Source organism: Dysidea avara, chromosome 7 (assembly GCF_963678975.1).
Source record: "Dysidea avara chromosome 7, odDysAvar1.4, whole genome shotgun sequence".
Taxonomy (NCBI): domain Eukaryota; kingdom Metazoa; phylum Porifera; class Demospongiae; order Dictyoceratida; family Dysideidae; genus Dysidea; species Dysidea avara.
The window spans coordinates 35818526-35839759 of NC_089278.1; the positions used below are offsets into that span (position 1 = coordinate 35818526).

Below are 21234 nucleotides of genomic sequence, written 5' to 3' on the forward strand. Positions count from 1 at the left end.
CATTATTATTGTTATATTGGTATTGTCAGATCATAATGTTAATCATTTTGTCTCTATCCAGATGGGATATGGATCACGTGCTCTTAATCTGTTAGGACAGTACTATGAGGGACACATCCCCAGCTTGTCAGAGGGACAATTACATATCAACCCCATTACATCCATTGATCCCGACCAGGTGAGTAAACTATTGTAATGTTTTATGTCATGGACCACGGGCATATATTTATTATCATTGCTGGGAAGATAGCACAGCTGGTATTCCCAGGAAAGAGAGAACAATATAATCAAATTGTTACTAACAAATTAAACATAGATATATTCAAACTGTAAAGTACTTTATAACTACCAGGTGCCTTTGTATTGATTGATATTACTTTGACTGACTATTAGGCAATACAGTACACACTGCTTTAGCCCTTAAACCGCATAGTCCAGCAAACTTGGATCTGTACTCTAAAAATACTTGTGCCTTAAACAAGTTCTGTTAGTACTCCTTTTTCAGTCATATAGAGCCTGCCATATGGATGACCCCTGCCATATGGATGACCCAAATACGAATTAAATATCTACAAGTATAGCTACAATTTAATGCTATGTTCCCTACACAAATATGTATGTAATTTTTTTTTCCACAGAGTGATGGTAAGGGATTAATAAAGGAATCAATCATTCCTAGAGCCAAACTTCCCCCGTTGCTATGCAAGCTTAGTGAACGGCCCCACGAGAATTTGGATTACATGGGAGTATCCTATGGCCTCACCAAGGAATTGTTGAGGTTCTGGAAGAGAGCAGGCTACCAACCCGTCTACCTTAGACAAGTACAGGTATGTACTGGTAACTACATAACCCACACTGAGAAATAATGTGGTGTGGAACCAACTGATTAGCCATCACTTCTAAAATGGCATAGTTCACACATGCTTTTGTTTGCTGTAATGATTGGGACAAAAAGTGCAGTCATTTTTGGTATTTAGAACAGTGTTGCCATTTTCTATTTAATACCTTAATGTTCTTACTTAACAGAATGAGCTAACAGGGGAGCATTCCTGTATCATGCTAAAGTCACTACAGGATTCATCAGATGCTGACTGGTTGTCAGAGTAATATGATGGTATGTGTGTACTGGCTAGAAAAGTGTGTGCGTACATATTTATTGGATAATGAGAGCTGTAAATCACTGAACTCAAATGTTCCCAGAATACACGGTATGCACCCAGTAACAATATTACCAACTATTTACCAACAAGGTTGGTAGCTAACATTAAACTTAAAATAGATGTGCTGAGTTTATGTTATAATGGTATTTTGCACATGATTTATCAAGACACACGGTAGTGTGTCGTGCGGCCCAAGAAGCCGGCGCGTAACACCCGTAAGTATATTGACAGGAAGAAAGAAAACGCAATTTTCGCACCTCCGTAGCTCTGTGCTGCCTTGATGAAACAAGACGATTTTTGCTGTGGACACTCCCTCCACCTTCAGCACTCCACATTCCAAATTTGAGCAAAACCGCTTCAAGCGTTTCAGAGATATGCGACTTCAAAAATTGGCTTAGTTTCTTCGGGGTTTTTTTTCTTCTTATTTTTCTTCCTCTTTTCGCACACTTACAAAAACTGCTATAAAACGCGAACGCCATATCCGATCGCCTTGAAATTTGGCACACAGAAGGGGGGTATAAAGGCGCATCTCTGTACCAACTTTGGCTGGAATACGATAAACAGGCAAAGAGTTATGAGCGATTATTCACGAAAAATAACACCAATATGTTGTCACGCCTACAGGGTAAACCGCGTATGGGAAGAAGCTGAAAATCGGTGGGTGAATAGGTTAACTATTGAACCTCAAACCTTTTGTGGTTTGAAAGAAATCGAGCTAAAAACCAGGAAGATACAACGAAAAAACCAACGGTGTGTAACAGTTACGCAATCGAGATTAGCTAATAAAAAACGACTGCTTGCCACGCCTACCAGGTAAACCGCTTGGGGTAATGCTTTGAAAATCGCTGTACAGATGGAGTTATCATCTTAGAAAGGCTCTTCAATGGTGTAGAAGAATCAGACTTAAAGCCACGGAGTTATAACACGAAATCCAACTTGGTATAGCAACTGCGAGATCGAGATACTCTAATAGAGCAGTCTTCCTAATAGAGCAGTCACCCGAAGAGAATTCAAGAGCTCAGCTGCAAACAAATCACCTGTACAGAATTCAGCTACAAACAAATCATCCTGTAGAGAGATCAGCTAGAAGAAGTTACCTTGTAGAGAGTTCAGATACAAAGAAACCATCATGTGGAGAGTTCAGCTGCAAACAAATCACCTGTAGAGAATTCAGCTACAAACAAATCTCCCTGTAGAGAGATCAGCTAGGAGAAGTTTCCTTGTAGAGAGTTCAGTTACAAAGAAACCACCATGTAGAGAATTCGTTTACAAACTAGTGACCCTGTAGAGACATCAGCTAGAAGAAGTTACCTTGTAAAGAATTCAGCTACAAAGAAACCATTCTATAAAGAGCTCAGCTGCAAAAAATAATCACCTTTACAGAATTCCACTACAAACAAATCACCCTATAGAAAGATCAGCTAGAAGAAGTTACCTCATAGAGAGTTCAGTTACAAAGAAACCACCATGTAGAGAATTCATTTACAAACTAGTGACCCTGTAGAGACATTAGCTAGAAGAAATTACCTTGTAAAGAGTTCAGCTACATAGAAACCATTCTGTAAAGAGCTCAGCTGCAAACAAATCACCTGTACAGAATTCAGCTACAAACAAATCACCCTGTAGAGAGATCAGCTAGAAGAAATTACCTTGTAGAGAGTTCAGCTACAAAGAAACCATCATGTGGAGAGTTCAGCTGCAAACAAATCACCTGTAGAGAGTTCAGCTACAAACCAATCTCCCTGTAGAGAGATCAGCTAGAAGAAGTTTCCTTGTAGAGAGTTCAGCCACAAACAAATCACCCTGTAGAAAGATCAGCTAGAAGAAGTTACCTTGTAGAGAGTTCAGTTACAAAGAAACCAATATGTAGAAAGTTCAGCTACAAACTAGTGACCTTGTGGAGACATCAGCTAGAAGAAACTACCTTGTAGAGAGCTCAGCTACAAAGAAACCATTCTGTAAAGAGCTCAGCTGCAAACAAATCACCTGTACAGAATTCAGCTACAAACAAATCACCCTATAGAGAGATCAGCTAGAAGAAATTATCTTGTAGATAGTTCAGCTACAAACAAATCACCCTGTAGAGAGATCAGCTAGAAGAAGTTACCTTGTAGAGAGTTCAGCTACAAATTTAAAGAAACCATCATGTGTAGAGTTCAGCTGCAAACAGATCACCTGTAGAGAGTTCAGCTACAAAGAAACCATCATGAAGAGAGTTCAGCTGCAAACAAATCTCGCTGTAGAGAGTTCAGTTAGAAGAAGTTACCTTGTAGAGAGTTCAGCTACAAAGAAACCATCATGAAGAGAGTTCAGCTACCACCAAATCACCCTGTAGAGAGATCAGCTAGAAGAAGTCACCTTGTAGAGAGTTCAGCTACAAAGAAACCACCATATAGAGAGTTCAGCTGCAAACAAATCACCCTGTAGAAAAATCAGCTACAAACAAATCACCCTGTAGAAAGATCAGCTAGAAGAAGTCACCTTGTAGAGAGTTCAGCTACAAAGAAACCGCCATGTAGGGAGTTCAGCTAGAAGATGTTACCTTGTAGAGAGTTCAGCTACAAAGAAACCATCATGAAGAGAGTTCAGCTGCAAACAAATCACTCGCTGTAGAGAGTTCAGTTAGAAGAAGTTACCTTGTAGAGAGTTCAGCTACAAAGAAACCATCATGAAGAGAGTTCAGCTACAAACAAATCACCCTGTAGAGAGATCAGCTAGAAGAAGTCACCTTGTAGAGAGTTCAGCTACAAAGAAACCACCATATAGAGAGTTCAGCTGCAAACAAATCACCCTGTAGAAAAATCAGCTACACACAAATCACCCTGTAGAAAGATCAGCTAGAAGAAATCACCTTGTAGAGAGTTCAGCTACAAAGAAACCATCATGAAGAGAGTTCAGCTGCAAACAAATCTCCCTGTAGAGTAGGGTTGAGACAAATAGTTCGAAGCTTCGAAGCTTCGTTCGGTCTCATAACATTCGGATGCTCTTTTACCCCACCAAAGCTTCGTTACTATGGATACCAACATGTTAAACCAGTTGCACAAGTATTATCACTCCTTGTGGAAGCTGCCATTTACATATTTTTTGATGTAATTGTAGTTTAAACAATGGTTATACTGGAGCTATAACAAAGTGTAGGAGTTTGTGCTACAGTGTACACCCTAAGAACCATCAATTGTGGTCATTAATAGTTGACATGACATTTGCAACAAAGCTTCGAAGCTTCGGTAACATTTTGAAAAGAAGCTTCGGAGGATGTATTTGTACATTCGTTCCAACCCTACTGTAGAGAGTTCAGTTAGAAGAAGTTACCTTGTAGAGAGTTCAGCTACAAAGAAACCATTCTGTAAAGAGCTCAGCTGCAAACAAATCACCTGTTGTATAGAATTCAGCTACAAACAAATCACCCTGTAGAGAGATCAGCTAGAAGAAGTTATCTTGTAGAGAGTTCAGCTACAAAGAAACCACCATGTAGAGAGTTCAGCTGCAAAGAAATCACCCTGTAGAAAATTCTGCCACAAACAAATTGCCCTGTAGAAAGATCAGTTAGAAGAAGTTATCTTGTAGAGAGTTCAGCTACAAAGAAACCATTCTGTAAAGAGCTCAGCAGCAAAAAATTACCTGTACAGAATCCAGCTACAAATAAATCACCCTGTAGAGAGAACAGCTAGAAGAAGTTACCTTGAAGAGTGTTCAGTTACAAAGAAACCACCATGTAGAGAGTTCAGCTAGAAGAAATTACCGTGTAGAGAGTTCAGCTACAAAGAAACCATCATCTAGATAGTTCAGCTGCAAATAAATCACCTGTAGAGAGTTCAGCTACAAACAAATCTCCCTGTAGAGAGATCAGTTAGAAGAAGTTACCTTGTAGAGAGTCCAGCTACAAAGAAACCATTCTGTAAAGAGCTCAGCAGCAAAAAATTACCTGTACAGAATCCAGCTACAAATAAATCACCCTGTAGAGAGAACAGCTAGAAGAAGTTACCTTGAAGAGTGTTCAGTTACAAAGAAACCACCATGGACAGTTCTGTAATAAATATATGTATTATATATATAATTTGTACATTTACTGATAAAATCAGAAATATTTAAGGTACATCTGCTTCATCTTTTCTTCTTCCTGTGGTAAAGAAAAAAAGATAGGTTTAAAAAGTGCCAAAGCAGGCCATAGGCCGGCTTTGGGGTATACAAATACAAAAAGAAGTGAAATCTATTCCAAAACAGCCAAGCTGTAAAAAAAGTGTGCGGCCCTCAAAAAGGCTTTGGTGAAAAAAGATGTGAAATCCAAGGTGGCGGCCAAGAAATGGCTGTGATGGTAGGTTAATGGTAAAAATTTTAATAACAACAATTCAGGTGAATTTTGGTGCCACTTGGTCAATTGGCACAAAATTCACCTGAATTGTCGTTATTAAAATTTTTACCATTAACCTACCATCACAGTCATTTCTTGGCCGCCACCTTGGATTTCACATCTTTTTTCACCAAAGCCTTTTTGAGGGCCGCACACTTTTTTTACAGCTTGGCTGTTTTGGATTAGATTGTATCTACAATTCTGTTGACAGATTTTCGGAGAAGATTTTTGTCACTACTTGCCTTCCAGTTCAGCTCATTGCCATCCACAGTATCACTTAGTATTTTGTATAACAAAGATCAAAAGTTTGAATCATGTGAGTGTTTGTACTGTATGGGGGGGGGGGGGATTATAGCATATTCTTTGAATACTTATAATGGAATAGATTTTCTAAAAGCAGCAGGTAATCTGTACCTCATAATTGTAAACTGGCTATACAACTTATCATCCCTGATGTCTCCAGAGGTGGTGGTAATTGCACATGTACGATGTGGAGTCTACAAAATTTATAACCCAATGGCCTAAGGCTAAACTGCAGAAGAACATTGAGATTGAGGGCTGGGAGTTTGTAAACCAATATCACTGCTATAGACTCTATTTACTGTCAGTTACCTCTTTCATAATTCTTTCTGTTGTAGCATTGCTTATAGCATTGACAAAATGGATATATACAAGCACCATGGCAATTGTTAATACTCACATGACACGACCATTACATCATTGCTCGTAGGGATGTCACTACTCATATAGGTTTACATTGGGTGTACAGACCTCTTGTTAATTGTAAACAGTGGCAAGTAGAGTTATATCATACTGTCACATGTATCCTGAAATACATATTATATTCTCTGTTTTATTGTTTAGCAATTACACATGATGAATTGTGTGCTACATTCTCCAAGTTTGATTTGAAGAGATTGGAACTATACTCTCGCAGTATGGCTGAACGCTACATGATCACTGATCTACTGCCGTCACGTTAGTGCTCTTCTCTTGTAAGATAATTGGTATATTTGTTTTACAGTTGCTAAGATATACTTTTTAAACAAAATTGATATACATTTATCTGCAGTGTAGTCAGTGAGTCTCTTATACTCATGTCCTTATGTTTGACTTGTACACTTATAGACTATTTTATTGGGGCTTGGCCTACAGCACAAGACAGTAGATGAAATTCAGGTACTCACAGTATTTCAGTAATGTACATATTTACATAATTCAAATTGTTAGGATGAGTTTGATTTGCCTGCTAGCCAGGTAATGGGGCTACACAGTCGTACCATGAAGAAATTTGTCCAACGCTTTAATGCTCTGGAAGAAGGAAAGATTAGTGCTCAACTTGGAGACAAGGAAATAGTCTCTCCTGAAATGGAACCAGTAGTAGAATCTTTGGATAAAGAACTGGTGAGCACGCTATGTTTAAAAGTCTGTAGGTCAAGGCTCAGTTACCAATTATTTGAGTTGCTACCATTTTTATCCGTGGGCTCTGTTTAGGTGTGCCAATAGTAGAGGCAGTCAAACAATGCGTATTAAACAAATAAAGATCGCAACAACAAAAATTTACGAAAGGCTCAGGGAATGAAGTGCGTGCATGCTATTTGGAATTACATGAGGAAGGTGAAGTTGAAATATCAACATGTATTTGGCACAAATATAAGGATGTGACAGCCATTTTGAAGTCTATGTACGTGGCAAATATTTAAAATGACATTGATTTGCGACTTTCACAATGCAGTGACCTACAACTCTTCAGCTGGGAATTGTGCGGGTGAGCCTAAAAGAGAAACTAAAGAAAATATATTAAATAGTAACTAAAAGCAGGGTGTGGTGGGAGGGACATGTTGATATTTCAACTTTCACCTTCCTCAAAATAGCATGCAGGCATTTGGTGCCCTGAGTCATTCGTAAATTACATTTTGGAAGGCTCCGTTTCATATCAACACGTATGGTTTGAAGCACCTTGGGATGCCAAAACACTTGTGCCAAACTTAGTTTTGTCATCCCCATCCAAATTTCTATGATAAAACTTCTGGAAGGTGCGGACCAGTCTGCAGCCTCCAGTATCTGCTTAGTTGTAACACCTGTTCTAGCTGCTTTAGAACAGACAGCTCCTCGCACAGAGTGTGACTTTAAAATGCTGATATCTATCCCAGCATCCTTCATGGCCTCCTTAAGCCACCTAGCAATTGTAGAGGAGATCACTGGGTTGTGCTTCCCAATCCAAGAGAGGAACAAACAAGTTTTTGGCTTATATGATTGCAAATCTCTAAATTCCTTGGTACACTCTTCATAAGCCTTTAGTGTCACTACTGGGCATAATATAGGGTCATCCTTGAAGCATGGAAAGAAAAAAATCTGGTATGTACTTAGATGACCTGTTCTGCTTTTGCTAAATGAGTTGGTTGGAATGTCACCCCATCTAGTTGTCTAAGGGTCAGTCCCTCATTGTTACCCAAACTCTTGAGGTAGTTAATCACTGTACCTACATCCCAAAAGGATGAATATCTAGGCGTTGGTGGTGTTCAATGGAAAGTACCCTTCAATTGCCTTGCGACTGCGGGATGAGTTCCAACACTGACTCCATCCACCACTTCATGTACTGAAGATATTGCTGAGTGGTATATAACAATTAAGAGACTGATATTGGACTTATTGGTAGCCCTGAGAGGAAAGGTCAGCCAGGAAGTTTATGACATCTGCTATAGGTCCTGAAAGGGGATTTCTACCCCTCTGGTGACACCAGCTAGCCCTTTTAGCAAAGGAGGAACCATAGCTGGAGTTAGTCTCGTCTCTCCATGAGGCGAGCATAAGGCTCGAAGCCTCTGAAGAAAATCCCTGTGATGAGTAGGATTGTCCGAGGCGATCAGTTGGGGCACTCCCTGTTTCATTAGAAATTCCTGACCTACTGGCATCGCTACCAGATCTGACAGGGTTGGTAGAATTAGAGGGTAATCCTCCAGGAGTTCTAGCACTATCGGAAACCAAGATTGGGGTTTCCACAATGACGTTATTAACACCAATTGACCTGATTGCATTTTCACCTTGGAGAGGCAACGATGGATCAGGCACAAGGTGGGATGGCATAGCCCCGCTGTTGAGACCAATCCTGCATAAAGGCATCTGTTGCTGCTGCTTCTGGGTCTGCTCTCCAGCTGTAAAATAGGGGAAGTTGCTTGGTGAGGCAAGAGGCAAATAAGTCCACCTCCAGGGGCCTCTTTATTCTCTGAAACACACTTGGATTCAGCATCCAATCGCAACAGTCTCGAACTGACCAAGACTCCTGGTCCACTATTGTATTGAGGTGACCCAGGAGATGTTCTGCAGTGAGTGTGATGTTGCACCAGGTCCACACTGTGATCGCTAACTGGCACAACAGGATGGAGGTAGTGCCTCCCTTCTGGTTGATGCATGTTACTGACGGAGAAGAATTGTTGTGTTCATCCAATTCTTCCCAAATGCTTGGAGAGCTAGAAATGCTGTCAGCAGTTCCAGGTAACTGTTTCCTCTCCTCTGTTGACCAAACACCCCCTGTTTGAGTCTGACCATTCAGTACTGCACCCCAGCCCTTGCTAGATGCATCAGACTCTATTGTCACAGATGGGACTGTTGGTACAATGGAGTTTGACAAGAACTTCCTGTCCAGGGATAGCCACCAGGACAGATCGGCTCTGCTTAATGGGTTCAGCTGTACCACAGTATTGAACTTCCCATTCACCCCTTTTTGTGTGTGATTCATCAGGTGAACAGAGACTGTAGTGCTCTGTAATGAAGGGGAGCTAATGACAATGCGTGCATGGTAACAGTTGCTTTGCATACAAATTGGACTATCTCCCTCACTGACACTGATGTCTGGGCCAACAGTCTGCAAGCATCCTGTTGGATCTTCCTCATTTTCTCCTGGGGAATTTTGACTGGGAAAGTATTTCAATACCCAGAAACTCTAGCTTCTGGGTTGGTTCTAGAGTAGATTTCTTGTGGTTGACAATCATACCTAGACTCTTGAATGATTGGCAGATGGATGAAATTATCTATTCTAACTGGACTCCGTCTTGATGTAGAATTAACAGGTTGTCCTGCCTTAGGAAGCCCACTACTGGCTTTATTAGTTCAGTGAAGACCCTCGGTGCAGATGACAGGCCAAATGGTAGGCAGGTAAATTTGTACCATTTCTGCTCCCATTGGAAAGTGAGAATAGATTGATGGTCTGGGTGGATTGGAACCTGCAGATATGCATCATTCAGGTCCATTTTGGCCATCCAGTCTCCTTGCTGGAGGAGGTCTGGAAGGAGGTGAAGGCCCTTCATCTTGAAGTGCTCCATCTTCACGAATTGGTTGAGGCCCTTTCAGATATCTGACCTCCATCCTTCTTCTCCACTAGGAATATCTGGGACACATAATTGTCTGGTGATGGATAGGTCTCCACTATTGCTCCTTTGGCCAGTAACTCTGCTGTTACTAGGGTTGCATTCTCCTCTGTGGTATGTATTTGCTGTGGCATGTGGGTCTGGCATGGTACACTTACTAAGTCCAGTTGGTAACCAGCCACAGTTTGTAATACCCACTGATCCTGAGTCAACACTTCCCAGTTTGGTAGAAAGTGTAATTTGTAGCTTATTAACAGGTTCATGTTGTTTATTAGAGCCTGTATGTGATGTGCTTGTGAACTCTGTAACTGATTATTGGTCACAGCATTTAATGAATGATTTTGCACATGAGATAAATCATGCACATGACTTATTAATTGTCATTTCTTTGATGACTGTTTCTGGGCAGTTTTGCTGTTGCTGGGTTGCCATCCCCTTTGCTGTAATGACTGCTGTGGTGGGCACCACCCCTGCAACCTTTGTAATTTTTACAGAGGCTCTTGTGAAAATCCAGACAAGGCTTTTCTATGCCCAGGGTCTTTGTTAAAGCTGCAGCTGCTTCCAGCCTCTCCCTTGCCAATGTGCCAAAGTTCTCACCGAGCAGTATAGCTAGGAGCAACATCCTTGAAGTCTCCATCTCTTACTAAGTCCTTCAGTCAAGGGTTCATCTGTGTGAGTAGAGCCTTCCTGCGAGCAACCGTGTTGTGGGTGTTGACACTGCCCAACAACCAATGGGATGTCTGAATGGGTCCGATCACTTCAGCTGGTACTCCAGCCCCTCTGCTCTCTCCAGAACATACATTAGCAGATTTACCACATCCAGCCAAAAGTTCTGAAGTCAACTCGCAGCTCTGTCCATACAGTGAGCTGCTACAGGGATAGTACCACTCACTACCAGGTCCAGTTCTGGGCACTTCAGCCATCAGGAATTGGGTACTCTATACTTCTCTGCCTGCAATGTCCTGTCAGTGTTCTTCAGTTTGGAGTTGAATTCTGTCTCAATAAATGCACCAGGTTCTTCAGACATTGGAACCAGCTCCTTCAAACTGTTAGCAGTGCATCGAAGGTCAACAAACTCTTCTTCCTCATCGTCATCATCTTCACTGGCCCCTTCAGATACAATTTTTGCCTTTTGTTAGGAGGGAGGCCAGAGCTGGATGCTAGGTCACTGTGTTATGAACTGGCATGCGAGTTACTACCACTGTGTGTGGTCTCGCTTTTGAGCGTCAGGATTTCAGCCTGCATGGCCTTGATAATTCCGCATAATCCTGCTATGGTCTTCGTCTCTACATCTCAGCACGTGTCAACTGTCACAGCCAAAAAAATGCCAATGGAACTCAACCATGTGGCACTTTTGTAGTGGGACTGTCATTTGACGTCATTTTAATTATTTTGTCACATGTATATAGACTTCAAAATGGCTGTCACATCCTTGTACTTGTACCTAATACATGTTGATATGAAACAGAGCCTTCTGAAATGTAGTTGATATTGTATATCTTAAAGGTAATACCTTTAAGCAATTTCATTTGGTAGTGTAAGCAACCAATTAACGGAACATTTATTTCCACCATACATACCTTCTCATCAAGCACGATTTTTGGTAGAGACATTCCACTTGACTTCGTCTTCCTGTGTACCAAGTTTGGTGTCAATAGGCGCCTCCCAACAGTAGAAAACGTACAGAGTCAAAGTAACCTTTTTTCAGATCTGGCTCAATCACTGGAACTCCATTAACTTGTGTGTTTCAATTATCAAACAATTGACCACTACAGCCACTAAATTTCTATGTTATCATTGGTGGTGCCTAACTGACATCCATGCAAATTTTCAAAACATAAGATTGCATCACACATTTTTTACAAATACATTGATTGATATTTCAACACACAGCAGTCAGTGGAACAACTAACTTCCTATCATAGGTGCCTTACCATTTTTATTAGTATAACACATGTCCGATAATTGAATCATTCATATCCAATAATCAAACCCATTCGATAAAATAATCAAGCCCTTTCGATAATTTGTTGCTTATGAAGTAGTTTTGAAAGTACTGTGCAAAAGTTGTGCAAGTATTGTTAAGTGAGAATTTAGAATATCAAATCAAGTGCTTTTCTTGACCCATAAACCTGCATGCCAGGCTCTCTATACAACCTAGCTTAAAACCATAAAGCAACAGCCATTGGCTACTTGGGAAAGTCTAAATCTAAATAACCACTGTAACAACAAGGCTAAATGTTGTTACCATTTGCCTCACATACTGTAGCATGCTAAAATAGTAGGCGAGTATCTACTTACTTATAGAAATGAGCAATGGTAGAATTTTTTATGATAATTTTGTGACACGGCAGTGCATCAAAATGGCACATTCTTGTCTGGTGAACATTCAATGCAAGTATGTACTTTTACCACAAGTACTTGGCTTCACAAGTCAATCACTAGGTATATGTGTACAGGTATGCCATTGCTGAGGATGAAGAGGAATGGGAGAAGGCAACCAGTGGAAGAACTAATGTGGATATAGTCGGTGTTGGCAAGAAGAAAAAGAGACTTGCAGCTGATGCTGTGGATGAGAAAGATCAGATCACAAAGAAAAAGAAATTCACAAAGGAGAAGAAGAAGCATAAACATTGATTATAGTGTATGATAGAGTTGTAATGTATTGCAAGCAAAAATATAAACTGTAGCTGCAGTTTACTGATGGTATAAAGCTGAAAGGAGTGAGTAAACATCAGTAAACATCAGTAAACAAATAATGTCTGGTCATAATTATGTGATGTCTGATCATAATTTTGTATGTACGTAATTCTCTATCGTCACTTGTGAACCTTGGCAGCATTGATATCCCTCTTGGAGAGTGTTCTGATTGGATATTATATTAGGGTTACTGGCACTTAGCATCATAATATCATGTGTATTGCTGCTGTTTTGGCTGCAAATTTTGCTGCTCCTAAGTGTTATAATGTAGCTATCAAAAGCCATACCTTTATTCTAACAATATAATTCACGCCTTTTCCAGCGATTATTCCTCATTATGCTGTCTTTCACTGTATATAGTCACAGTGTGTTTGTGTCAATTGTAAATAATTGTTGTTACAGCAAACTAGCCAGGTATTTGGTCTGTTAAAAGCCTCAATAATAAGGTCACTTTGTTGCATGGCCACATTAATGAGGTTTTCAGTAATAGGGCCACTTCACTGACAGAGCCATTTATCACAGGTGCCCTTTTCATCACTGTACATTCCCAGCTTTATGACGTGCCACTGGGAGACTGTACATTCCTTAATAGGCTGTGCATATTTTATGCACACTACGTATTATGAAGGTAAACTCTTTTACAACACTACCTAGCTGCCAAAACTAATAGGAAAGAAAAGGAAGTGGAGACTGCTACTTCTTGATGTGTAGCCCAACAAATATGTGACAACCAGATGAAAAGGATGATAAAACTCCTCCAAACTGCTTCATCACCAAGTCCCCAACCTGTAAAATAGCATAGAATAGGCAATTGGTTAACTACACATTAAAAACCTCTGATCTCAGAGAGCTGTCCTGACATCAAGTACATGTATTTTGGTTATGTGTGTGATGGTCAGTTTATAAGATAGACAACGTTATATACATGCCAACCACTTCTACAGTTTTCCTTTTCTGGTGAGCTATTCTGAGTGTTTAGTATCAATAATATGGGAGGCATATCATAACCGTAATTTACTTTTTTGTGTTGTAAAATAATTTTCATATGCAAGATTTGTATGAAAATTTCTTGCACAAAAATTTTTATACAAGATCGAACTACTGTAATAGAGCAGTCATTTACTACAAAAATATTTGTACATGAAAATTTTTATCACAAAAATTTTTTGTATGGAAATAAAGCAAACTACGGTAGTAGGTATTGCAGTGCTATGGTCCCTACTCTAGTTGAAAATTCCAAATTTTAGAGATGGTGTCTATTACTAAAGTGACCACTTTAGCATGCAGTGAGATTTAAAAAATGTAGTTTAGTGGTGTTTGCTTCATTCTTTAAGTTGACACTCAAGCTGACTTTGTTATTTGCTGAACTTGGAGAGAGCTCATCAAAATTGTTAGAAAGCTACGACGCATGTTTGGAACTCCCACAAACTTCTTTATACTATAATTCCATTGGCAATTGAGCTGAGATCAAAGAACAAGTCAACCCCAACATGTGTTTAATAAGATTCACTTGTCTACAATGCCTAGATTCTCTTCACCACCTGATTTGGGATTTGTTTCTGCATTCAAATATTCAGTTTACTTCCAGTAACTAATAGTCACACAAATTTTGCAGGCACACCATATACATGTATGAACAGGAGAGTAGACCATGTGTAGAATCAGATGAACATTTCAGCCCCTAAGCTATGCCTGGAGTTGATCTAATCACCAAACCCTACAATAAACCACTATAGAGAATGCTATACTGTGTCTTTTTAAGGTATGACAATTCAGCAACCCTTAAAATTGCATTGGGTTTGCACAAAACGGATTGTTTATTAGGTTAGGTAATCCAACAGCTGCAGCACATGTTGCTGTCACACCTTCAGTGCTAGTCACTGTAAAGCTTTAATAATAATGAAACCAGTGCTAATATTGGTCTACAGATCATGAAGACAAAGAGAAAACTCTTCTTTGGGTCACATAACACACCTTCATGCATTTTGATACATGAAATGGCACACAATATGGTTATATATGATCAGCCAGAACACTATAACATGAAACACTTGTATAGGAAACTGTTAATAACATTATAAAACTATACATTATTATATCATTGTTGTATACACTTTTATTGGGTAAATCTTTTTAGTAACATTTCTTCTATCTCATCTATTGATGATGAAAGTTCATCAACATCTCTTATTTTCTCTAGCAATGTTTTCCATGTCTTAGGGTTAGGTCCATGACTTGTACTGAGCCAGTTCTCAAAAAGTTTCCGACAACTGTCTTTAAGATCATATGACTCTAATTGTATAGCCTTGATAGCATGAGGATCATATCCCATAGAATAAGCAACATCTTTCCAGTATGGTCTGATTTTAGGTACAACAACTTTAATCAAATCCCACATTTCTGGTCGTCCTATATCACAAATTATGTATCATCACTTAGCCAAGTTATATGTGAAATCTACTCACTGTCAGCGAACATTTTGAGACGATCAGTTGAGGCTGTGGTTGGTGTTTTTTGCACAGTAGCAGTTGACACTGCATCAGCTGTGACTAGGAAAAGGTGCAAATTCACATGGTGTGTGTGTATATAAAATTCATAACATTTCCATTTGCTTAAGAGTTGTATATAGGCCCCACCATATTGAGCTATTGTGCTATTATCTTATGTAATTCGTGCTGTTAGGTAAAGCATCTATTACTATTACCATGTACAGAGTTGTTTGGAAAGCACCTATCATCTTTGTACTCCCAGTCAAGCAGTGGGCAGGGATCACTACTGATACACTTATGTTCAGTACTTGTAAATCACCTGTACTTGTACTCTGGGACCTGACCCATTACCTCCCTACCCAAGGAGTATAGTTACCTCAGGGTCGGGAATTTGTGAAATACCTTTGCAATCCCTACTTCTGCATAACCTGGGGTAGGTGGAGCATAACACTGATTAGTACACAATCGTAGAAAAAAAGACGGAGATGCTTTTAAATAGAGCAGTCAGGTATACTAAAGCAGCCCTACTACAGCATCATGATAGTCCGCACTATGAATGTTTAGCTACTTCTGAACTAATCTGAACCTCAAAGGAAACATTTTCAAAAATATAGTACCCACTCAACCCACCATCTTGCACTTCTATACAGACCCAATCTTCCCCAGGCCCCTCAAGCCTCTGCACAGCACATCTGTGTTCAAATTAAATATTGGAAAATGCAATATATTCCTAAATCCTAATAATTTGTTTTTATACAATGGCTGAAAAAAACCAGTCTGACCAGTCTGACTGCCTATGTTGCTGTCCACCTATACATATCCCATACAAAAGAACCCCCTCCCCCCCCCTGACCACATCACATTCTCTTCACTATATGCCAACATCACTGACCTTTAGCCGATGTCTCAACACTACTATGTGAAGAGACTGCAGCTGATGGTGTGGTCGTAGTACTACTAGTTGACTGTGTTGTAGAAGCTGGCAATATAACATGGAAAAGCTTGTAAGTAGTAAAACATATAACTTCTTCTTAAGTACGTACGTGTGAACATGAACATCATGCATACAAACTTCTGTTAATATGCATAGCATTCCATGACCTGTTTTTAATTTACTGGTAAATGAGACTATGGCTTTTACCTTGGAACACTTGTTAAATAATTATGTCTTCACTCAAAAACTGTGTCATGCTTAAGTGACTTTTCAATTGTGTTACAGTAAAACCTTTCTTACCAACTCTCCATATTAAAAAAAAAAACCTCCATAATACAAGGACATTCCAACATGTCTAACTCCACAAACTTTTACCTCTGAAGAGAAAACCTCTCATTGCAACAAAAATCTCAAGTAGTTCCACTGTTAGTATACTGAATATGTCTGATATATCTCTGAATGTACAACTCAAATAATTCTGCATTAAAATTAAAAGCTCACCAGAAAATCTTTTTTCCAAGTTAGTAGCTGTAGTGATCTTATTAATCTCCTTTAGAGCATCAGCTAACGTGTGCCAGTTAGCATCTGGGTGAGACTGTAGCCAGTAGCGAAACATCTCCCTACATCCATTCTGTACATCACCACTGTTGTTTTTCTCTATGACTTTCAACTGTCCTACTTGATTGTCATTTAATAGTTCTACCCCCAGATCATACCACTTTGGAGACACCTCTAAGATGATCCCGGTACTTTGCAGCTCTTTAATAGTCGGCCTGCAGTTAGCTACAGGAACATCACAAAACTTCTTACTAGCATCTGACATAGTATAAAGGTTAAGCATGCACACTTGCCAGTTTACAGTGACCACATCACAAAACAAAAGTAACTTGATAGTATACAACCTGTCCACACCAATAGCTAAAGAGTGTGGCACTTAATTAGAAGGTGGGGAAAATATTGCAAGTAGAAACTGGTAACTGTTCTATTGTTGTTCTATTAATGACATAACACTATCATGCGATTAACATATGTGACCAGGCCTGCGAAAATAGGGCAACTACACCCCGTCACATACTATGTCATATCTCAGTATTGGGATAGAATATTCTCATTCTGTAACTTGTATTGTAAAGCCAACTAACTGTTGGTTAATAAGTGCTGAAAATTTCATGGCTACAGAGTCATGGAATACAACATTATAAAGTAGGCAATTTTTATGTGCCCACATGCCCCTATTATTGCAGGCCCGGTACTAGGCAGCACTTTTACGTATAGTTGATTTTGGAAACACAATTCTCAGCATAATAGGCTTATAGTATGTACACGTTGAGCTGGATCCTCGAAAACATTTAATAACTCATGGATGATGCAATTACACACGATCTTGAAATTTGGCTCGTTTGTATATAGTACTGCTTGACCTGCTAAACTATTCAAATTCTTTTCATAAATGTCTGACACAATATATACGCCCAATCAAAATTTTCAGTATACATTTCCTATGGTGAAGCCATAAAGTGTAGTGTCCGTTACTACCCAGTCCCGAACTTGAAATGGAGCCAAACTATATGTGCCTATTGTTGACAACTTTGCTGTCACCACTAATCATCTGGTTGGCTGAAATGTTAATTCTGTTGAGAAAAAATCCACTTTTCATTTTTAGCTGTTTTCAGAGTCCAGCTCAACCTGTGCATACTATAGCACTGATCAAATTTCAAAGCTAATTGGCTCACTTGAGAGCTGACTGTTGTATTAGAGTAAGTGTACTATTGCGGAACTTCAGTTATCCGGATCCCACTTATCCGGATTCTTGGTTAACCGAACCATGGGAATGATTGCTCTATTAAAGTAGTGACTGTTCTATTAGGGTAGTTGATAATACTGTTATTTCAAAAAAAATCATTTTTGCTATTTTAAAGTTATTTATACACAGTTTCAAAGATACGGACTTATCAGACACCCCTGGTCCCAAGGGGTTCAGATAACTGAGGTTCCACTGTACAATATCTCGATCAAAAAGCAACCAACAATACATGTCTCATAGCACTTGGTACAGTGCTCCCTTGATTATCCGACCCCCTTGGGACTAAGACATGTTCAGATAATCAGATATAATCAAAGCCAATACATTTATAATATACAGAGCCTGTTCAAATACTCTAATAGAACATACATCTTAAACAAAATACTCTAATAGAGCAGTCATTACTAACCGAGTGTTTGGATAATCGAGGGAGCACCGAAATAACATACAAAGATTAAAGTTATAGCAATTAACTATATCAGCAGCTAGGATGCAGTTCAAGGGGGTGTCACTTCAACAGCCACTGTACTGTGATTTGTGACCGTCATCAAAGTGAAAAGTGAAAGTCAATTTTGCACAATGGACAACTAATAAGGTGTTCTCCCAGCACAGTCAAAGCTACACATTAGTATGTAGTGCATAAAAATATAGCAATATGATAAAACGGAACCAGGCCAATGGACAAGACATGGTTTCAGCAAAAGTCTAAATCAAAACTCAATCTTGACCTGCTTTGCCCGTAATCGCAAATCATAGTATAGTGATCGTTACCTTACAGTTCCACTGATTTATGTTTTATGCTGTCAGGGTTTTGTGTTCATCAGCCAATTACATTTTTGACATAAATTGTGCAGTGCGTTCATTATTGGCTTTCTTTTGGTGCACATATTGTGTATAAGAATTGTCCATATTATGCTGACATAATGCTGATCTGTTATGTGCATACCAGCACATTGGTGCAAGCCAGAGGAAGTTGGTCACATGACATAGCCCTTTGGTGTATTGCTAAGTGTGATTGTACAACCAAATATGGTGTTTCAAATTAGCATCATTATTTATAAGAACTATGTCACATTCACAAGCAGTATACATAATGTAGTGTTTGTTTATTAGCTAGGAAAGCCACACAAAGTGTTGGGTGGTTGAAAGTAGTGCTCTGTTTACCAATATTATTTCACGCATTAGAATCCGAACACCTGTGCGCCAGTTTAATCATAAAAGTGCTCAGATAACTGAATTTGTTCACACTTCACAAAGCTATATAGTCTAGAAGGCTGCTTTAGAAAGAAAAAGCCTTCTATTTGAAAGTTTTGAATTTTTTTTGGCCAAACCACTATCATGGTTCATGATAATCATGAAACTTGTGACAAGATTGCACAGCTCAACATGTAGTGATGCTGGCCATGTGAAGTATTGTTCACTAGAGACCTGCAGAAGGGCTAAATTCATGAGTCGTCATTTTCATATTGCGGATGTCACATTGTAGATGATTTATAATAGTAGGATATCTCAGAGCCACTGATGAGTGCAACATACATCAGTACGAGGATTTGTCTTTACTTTTCTGTATCCCATAACATGACAGTCAACAACCCTTGTCAAAGCCTGTTTTGTTGAAGAACTAAAGTATGGATGCAGGACAGTGCAACATGTCTTATGTTGTGCTGAGTCAAATTGTGATTGATCACTTTCAACCTTCTAGCGCTTTACATAGGCAAGAAGCACAAGGTTGAACATCTAACAGCCCCTAATTTGTGACTATTGGGGCTCATGTGAAATACTGAAAATTTAGCAGATGTCTAAAGCACACTCAACTACCTCTGAGCATACTCCTGACAACACATAACAACCCATGTGAGCCCCATGTGCACAAGTCAACCAATCCGTGTATAAATGACTAAAGGCACAACACATAAGTAGGTAAGCTATTCCAATCATTGGTGATTCTATTAATAAAGTAAGTTGATCTACACAATAATCTTGACCATTCCTTAAACAATATTAACTGACACCCCTTGGAAGTATTAGTTGAGTAAAATATATAAATCATTAAAATCTGTGTTGAACTAATTATTAAGAATTTTGTAAAGGAAAATTAGGTCACCCTCAGATGTCTGTATTGGAGTGATGATAATGATAATAGTGTCCATCTCTCAGCGTAGGATTTATTCCGTAGTTGTGGGAGAAGATGGGTAGTTCTACGTTGCATCTTCTCTGATCAAGAATGTAATAAGGTCCCCAAATAGCATTACTGCATTCTAATAAGATGGGGCCAAACTAATATGCTAAACAATGTTAGCATGATGGAGATATTCAAGATTTTTTAATCATTCCAAGTATTCGGTGAGGGATAAACACACATACACGCTGTAGCTGAATGGATTGCACAAGATTAGTCCCTGGTTACAGGGGGCACCCTACTCTCGTATCCAGACCACTTTTTTTCCCCCTTTTGTATTTGGGTGGGGACAAATACAAAAGGCGGTCTGGGTACGAGACTAGGGGGACCCATGTGTGTGGTCTGACTCCGCTAATAATATACAGCACGGACACACTGAATCATACCGTTTATCTTCGCCATCAACTACTTGACTCAGACATACTCAGTGATCCGTAAGATACATTGCAGCCTAACGGGTCTAGGGAGATTCCCGATTGTGAATGATCTCCTGTTTTTTCGCGCAGGCGCTTATATAGAGACTTAAAGCCTCGCTTAGAGCAGATGTAATTATCACTGAATCATGGACCAGAGATTGTGGACCAGCAGATATTTTATCAAGATATCTATCCCACGTGATATAATCAATAGTAGTTGAAATACACCTACCATTGCACTACAAGGGTAATGTTGTGCATTATTTAGATATATAAGTTGGGTGGATATTTTTTTGGAAAGTATGCTGTCAGCCAATGGTTCTGATAAACATAAATAATAACCTCCACTTGTAGTTGTACTAGCTAGCTGTAGCAGTTCTGCTAATTTCCGAGTTCCTGGATGCTTTTAATTTTTCTCTAGCTGCTGGCTTGCTTTGTAAATTCATTACATCACTTTGGCTATGCATGCTGGTGATCATAGTATCATGTGTGGTAGGACTGATTATTGAATAGCTATGCAGTGGAAGAGTGTACAGCTACATGCACACTTCATAATATCAAGAGATGATTAGAGTTAAACTGTCAACCGCAAAGCAGCACCCCCCACCTTATGAAGCAATGCAGGAATGCATTGCGGCCTAAAAGTAGAGGGATCAACTTTGATAACAAAATGTTGGTTTGAATGTCATCATGGGGGTCCGGGGAAAGTTTTCATATTTTGGAAGCTCAGAGTATAGTTTAGATGATTTTCACTATGATCTATATAACACATTAAATAAAATGTAAAAGTGATTCTATTAGAGTGCTTGCTTGTTAGAGTAATTAACTGCATGCTCT

The 21234-nt window shown here is 39.3% G+C and overlaps 1 protein-coding gene and 1 pseudogene across 3 annotated transcripts; one reads left to right on the forward strand and one right to left on the reverse strand.

Moving 5' to 3' along the window:
* LOC136260477 (RNA cytidine acetyltransferase-like) overlaps window positions 1-12684 on the forward strand; it is a 28603-nt pseudogene extending 15919 nt beyond the window's left edge.
* A 1942-nt stretch (window positions 12685-14626) lies between these two features.
* LOC136260478 (uncharacterized) lies at window positions 14627-20492 on the reverse strand. Of its 3 annotated transcripts, none has more exons than XM_066054212.1 (5): window positions 20368-20492; window positions 16500-16781; window positions 15957-16043; window positions 15041-15118; window positions 14627-14984 (listed from the first exon to the last, which is right to left on the reverse strand). In XM_066054212.1, exons 1-5 carry the CDS (start codon window positions 20381-20383, stop codon window positions 14692-14694), a joined length of 756 nt encoding a protein of 251 aa, XP_065910284.1. In that variant the 5' UTR covers window positions 20384-20492; the 3' UTR covers window positions 14627-14691. The 3 variants fall into 3 exon arrangements, with proteins under 3 accessions (XP_065910284.1, XP_065910283.1, XP_065910285.1); XM_066054211.1 differs by having other exon boundaries at window positions 15041-15124; XM_066054213.1 differs by lacking the exon at window positions 15957-16043 and having other exon boundaries at window positions 15041-15124.
* Window positions 20493-21234: the final 742 nt, after the last annotated feature.